The sequence below is a fragment of the Aptenodytes forsteri genome, unplaced genomic scaffold, assembly GCF_000699145.1.
Source record: "Aptenodytes forsteri isolate BGI_AS27 unplaced genomic scaffold, ASM69914v1 Scaffold16, whole genome shotgun sequence".
Lineage (NCBI taxonomy): Eukaryota > Metazoa > Chordata > Aves > Sphenisciformes > Spheniscidae > Aptenodytes > Aptenodytes forsteri.
The window spans coordinates 546,162-551,730 of record NW_008794753.1 but is presented as its reverse complement, the minus strand read 5'-3'; the positions used below and the strand labels follow the sequence as shown (position 1 = coordinate 551,730).

Genomic DNA, 5,569 nt, shown 5'->3' with positions numbered 1-5,569 from the left:
GACTTTTCCCCCCCAAAAAATTCCTTTTTTTTTTTTTTTTCTTCTTACTTCTAAAATCAAAAAGTGAAAAGAACACAAAAGAGACATGCAGACTACCTGAATATGCAGCGGGGTTTTTTAAGATTGCTTTCTTTGACTGAAGGGTGATGTAAGCCCTCTAACAATCAATGGGATTATTAGCAATTCAGCAATAGCAGTCCCTGGAAACTTTCTGAGGAGGAATGACATCTACCTCTGTCTAGCTTTCAAAGCTCCCTGTCTTCGATCTTCCTTACCATCCCTGTCCACTGATCCTTTCCCACCCAGTCCAAACATGTGGGACGTGCCAAGCACCAACAAAGCAATTTCCATGAGGCAGCTCATGCCTTGCCAAACATCAACTACAGGGTAATTGCAAAAATGCACGTAGAATGTGAATCCCCCAAAAGGTCACCCAATGCAATGGATAAAATAAAATACACCAGGAGACTGCAAAACAGTTAGTTTGGAAAAAGACTGCACATAGAATTAAGAAGAATCTCTAAAATGTAAGGCATATTTAAACGCATAATCTCCCATACCACACCCTTCCTTAAAAAAAAACAACATTAAAACATCATCAGTATTTTTCCCACAGGGTTCCAAGACCAACTTTATCATTGTCACGTATCTCTTTTGACTGTGGAGGAACTGATGAGTCTTCAGGGAGCTGTGTGTATGTATTAAGGCAAAAAAGGGCTTATACTAGTAATTGAGCTTTGATCTGAACTACTTGAAGATGACTGAACTTGCTAAATGTCACAGGCAGACACTATTTTTTATATGTTCTGATAAAAAGAAACCTTTTGTTGTGTGATACTAAGAGATGGAAGAGGAGGGGGAGAAAATAGGCAGGAGGTGGGGTGGCTTATTTTCAAGATGTCAGAATTTTTGCTTGTAAAATATTACGCTCACATTTGGTACTAAATGAGCAATGCTTTACATATACATCGCAACACAGAGCCAAGCAAAGCCACAAAATTCAAAGGGAAAGCTAACTCTAATGTAAGACCTACTCACCACATTAAAATGAAATTATTGAAGCATCCTGAGTTTTTATTCCCCTTGTCATCAATGTAAGACCTTCACTATTCTCCCCAGCAAAAGCTTCCGTATGTCCTAATGCCTAACTAGGGACAATGTAAAAGACTCCACCCATGTCCAAGTCCAACTGGAAAAAACAAATGCTTATCATTCAGAAAACATGAGAGTAAAAAAAAGATTTTTAGCTCATCTTTGATGTTTAATAGAGGAATATTTATACATCATTTTGCTTTAGTTTCTCTTTAGGCTACAGGACCGGGCATCTAGTTTGCTGCACCAGTTTTTTAATGCAGAAGAATCCTACCAGCTTCTAATCCATTTGCATTCCAGGTGCCTCTTATCACACTTGCAAAATGCTGCAAGCTAATTCTAATGAATCACTTCCTTGTGCATCAGTTACACTATGTATTACCTATGGTGACACCAGGATTTAAGTGTATGTCGTCTTAATTCAGAATATTTTTAAAGGGCTTTGGAATCCTTGGATGAGAAAAAAACTCTAACTGCTATGAATCCATTGTCCTTACATCAGTCCTAGAATATGGAAGAACTTGCTGAAAAACAATGGAGAACACAACCAGGTGACAGAGAACAGAAATTCAGGATGCATCAGTTCAAAAGTAAAATATGAAATTGTCTTTCTGTTTGAAGCTTTTCAGTCTTCAGCCTCTTATGGGAGAGTCTTTTCAGAAGTAAGGGAAGTGGTGAAAAGATTATTTACAACATGCACGAAATAAGACAGGGACTCCACATCTTGTTCACTGCAGAATTTATACTGCATTGCTCCTCCGATTTACAGGACAGAAGCAGGAAACAAACGATCGCTAAGTATCAGCAAATTTTATTATTACTTTGTTATAATATCTATCTTCTTAAAAAGGCATGAAGACACAGCCCTCCTTCTAGAAAACCCCTGAAAACAGTTTCTGCAAACTTCAGACTTCCACTGACCTTCATAAGCTTGGTGAACAAGGTTAAACAGCCGCTCAGCTTGCGTTTTGAGCTCTGGGTCTCTGTGCTTGTCTGGATGGTACAGCATACACAGTCGGCGGTAGGCAGCTTTTAGCTCTTCCTGAGAGGCCTGTGAAAAGCAGTGAAAATGAATTAAAGTACAACCAATGCTAGCTAAAAAAAGACCATTCTCAAGATCAGCCCTAAAAGGGAAGTCCATCAGCTATTACATTACACTACTTTTATTTACACAAAATAAAGAATGGACTTTTGTTTCATTACGTAAGTTAATGAAATGTTCAATTATGCACACCAGTATTTTCCACGCTATTTATACTGCAACAAGTGACAGCAACAGCTCATCAGTGTATATACCTAGGTATAAAAAGTTAAGTAAAAAAAAAACCAAACAAACACCCAAGCAATCTGTGTTCATACATTATTTTTATTAGGCAACTACCGTCTCCCCAGTTCAATGCAGAAGAGCAAAGAAAAATAAAGTCACCTCAGGATAAAAACACTTAAATCCAGAGATGTGCATCAAATTCTACTCATATTTCAATCTTAAAACCTCAAGTAGATACTATAACTATCAAAATTCACTGACATTCCACAGCAGTAAAGGTAAGAAATGTAAACCTACAGTGTTACATTCATCCCTTCACTGCTATGCTCCCTCGCACCTCCCTTCCTATACAGCAAGGGCTCCCTGTTGTGCTGTAAGAAAGGAAGGCGCATCATCTGCCCTCAAAAACACACTCACCTGCAGTAGATGGATAACCAGAAGAACAGCGTGTCACTAAATGCATCAAGAAAAAAAAAAAAAAAAGCCCTGTTCCAGCCACTCTGGAATTTCAGACAGCACCTGGCCTCGTTCCAAAGACACGCGGTGGAAACAGATTTCGGATGGCTCTTTCAGAATCAATGGAATAAAAACCCCACTCCCTCCATTACCATCTCGCAGGAGACAACCTCACAGCAATATTATTTTTTGACTCTAGAGAGTCCTGGTAACTTCCCCTTTCTCATGTCATTCCTGCAACAGTCCTCGTATCGCAGCAGCTGTCTATTCCTTGGAGGCTGGTTAACACCTATTTAGAAGTGCAGTTGCCAAAATCAACCAGAACTTCCCCAAAAGGCACAGGCAGCACATGCAGCTTCACAGAGCTACCAACTGGCCAGTTACAAAACTGTCCAGGCAAGAATGAATTCCCGGGGCACAGGAAGCAGGACGCCACTTCTCTGCACCAGGAGAAATATGCAGAGTAAAATAACCAAAACAACATGACGGGTACTTGCTGGCCTCCTTCAAGCAAATGTCATCCCTTTTTTTATAGCCAGGGGTTACAACGGACAGGAATACAAGGCCAGCAAGAGAGAAAGGGGCATCCAGAAAATCACTTTTGATAACAGAATTTAAAGACACAAATTCCATTTACTCTTAATGCTCTTCAGTGACTGAAACCTTCACAGTTTCCATGCTTTCACCATGGAAATAAAGGCCCTAAAAGTTCATTTCTTAAAGTAACATCTTTTTTCCAACTTGTGGTAAGGAGAGTCTGGGTTTTCATGAAAGAAATGCATTCATTTGTGTACCAAAGCTAGAAATCCGTTCCATTTTGAGGACGGCTTAGAATAAATGTTTTCTCTGCACTTTGTACTATTTCATGTTAGTATTTCTAAACGATATAGCAAAAGGGGATCTGCCAAATTTGCTGGCCCCAAGAGAGTAAAGGTAGCTACAGAGTAGCTCTTCCCTTTTTACTACCTTGTGCTTTCTCAGACATGGAATTTAAACTCGACTGAGAAGGCAGGGGAACAAATAGGTCTAAAAAGGCATTCTTTAACCAAACTCATGATAAATGGTTTAATGCGCTATTGATTATGTAATAGAAATGAGCAGTTTCATTTTTCATAAATGCCATGTTCAATAAAATGTTAGATTGGGCCTTTCATCATCATTGAATAGCTTGGGTCATTGGTTCAATATTTCATGAGCAACAGCCTCTTAGAAACCGCTAGAGAAATAATTTCAAATTGCAATGAAATACATAAGTCAGTAATAATCATATGCAAGTTACATTTTTATTACCAAAATTCCAGGCAAAATTAAAAGGTGCCCTATCTCCCTGTTTGGGGTTTAAATGTCTTCATTTAACATCTCAAACATGCCACCACATTTTTACTGGATTGAAATCTATAAAAGATTAAATATTTATATGCACACACCCTAGAAAATCGCTGCTCGGTAGGCTTACCCTCCTCATCGGGGCTGCAAAGTTCAGTGGTTAACTATTATTTTAAGCTCAGCTGCCACATCGCACGAAGTTGGCTCAGCACACAGAAATGCGAGTTCACTGCATTCCACTGCTACACAGGATAGTAGCATTTAATTTGAATTTAATTAGCAAAGGGTAATTAACAAAGCAACTACTACTCTCAGTTGGAATTACTCCCTCAAAGACCATTTTAACTTGGTTTTCCAGCTCCCTGCTCTGGTCTCTAGCGAACAGCTGAAAGCCTAGCTAAGTTAACTATTAAGCCTTCGCTGTTAATCTCCCAAGCACTCGCAACCCTCGTGTGGTTCCTACCTCTTTCTTTTAACCTCTACATCTGCACACTGCTGACATTTGGGAGGGTGAATTACAAAAGCTGTGACTGAGCGATCCAAAAGTACGGCCCACCGGCTTTTAACACGACTCTGGCTTGAGCCGCACAGAAATTTTTCAAAGAAGAGCACACTTTACTGCACAGCATTGGAGAGTTGTGCAGAGTTACTTTCACACATTTTTCCTCCGGAAGTACGACAGATTTCCACAAATGAAACACATGAGACTGCCACCAAGGCCGCAAGTACTGACATTAACTCCAAAGATAATTTTTTCAAAGCTATCAGACTGAATTGCTTCTAAGTCTTGAACTCCTGTTATACGTAGCAGTAGTAGTTTAGGAAAAGCCTTCTTCAGCTCAAATGGTCAACACCTAGGCCGATGTGCTTGAATAGTGAAGTCTGTTTATATATACAGACACAGATATATAAAGTGTGTATATATATTGCTATTGCATTTGACAAAACAAGCTACAGCACAGTTTATACATTAAGATCTCTGGCGATTTGCCTAATTATTGCTATAAAAAAAGTAGCTACCTCCCATTAGGTTCCAAACTGTTCTAGTGTAACAAAACCGCACCAATTAATACCGATCTATTCTTAAAAATGAAATTGAGGACTATTGATCCTCCTTTTTTTGATGAGAGACATGTTTTGCAAAAGATGTAGGTGTTTCCAATTTGGAAAGTCCACACAGCACCGATTAAAACAAGAACGAACACACAGCCAAAGAGAGAAATACATTATATATATATACGTAGAGACAAGTCTAAGACCAAGCTACCACACGTCCTGAGAAAAATCAAATCAGGAGAATTAACTACAGAGAATGACCGCCTCACCCTTCGCTCTCGCGTCCCGCCCCGCACGCTGCGCACACAACAAGCGGCCCCGCGGTCCGGCTCGGATTTCTAAAGCCCCGCTCCCGGGCAGCGGCTGCCTCAG

General features: G+C 39.8%; 1 protein-coding gene across 3 annotated transcripts in view; it reads right to left on the bottom strand.

Annotated features, from left to right (window-relative positions):
- DNAJC11 (DnaJ heat shock protein family (Hsp40) member C11) overlaps positions 1 to 2,141 on the bottom strand; it is a 19,171-nt gene extending 17,030 nt beyond the window's left edge. For 2 of the 3 annotated variants that reach the window (XR_657327.1, XM_009274105.1), the window contains exon 1: positions 2,014 to 2,141. Coding sequence is in view for 2 of the 3 variants with exons in the window: in XM_009274105.1 (XP_009272380.1) it covers positions 2,014 to 2,101 (88 nt within the window). In the remaining variant the exon portion in view is untranslated. The remainder of the gene's footprint in view (positions 1 to 2,013) is intronic. The other variant, XM_019470745.1, reaches the window with a different exon arrangement.
- Positions 2,142 to 5,569: the final 3,428 nt, after the last annotated feature.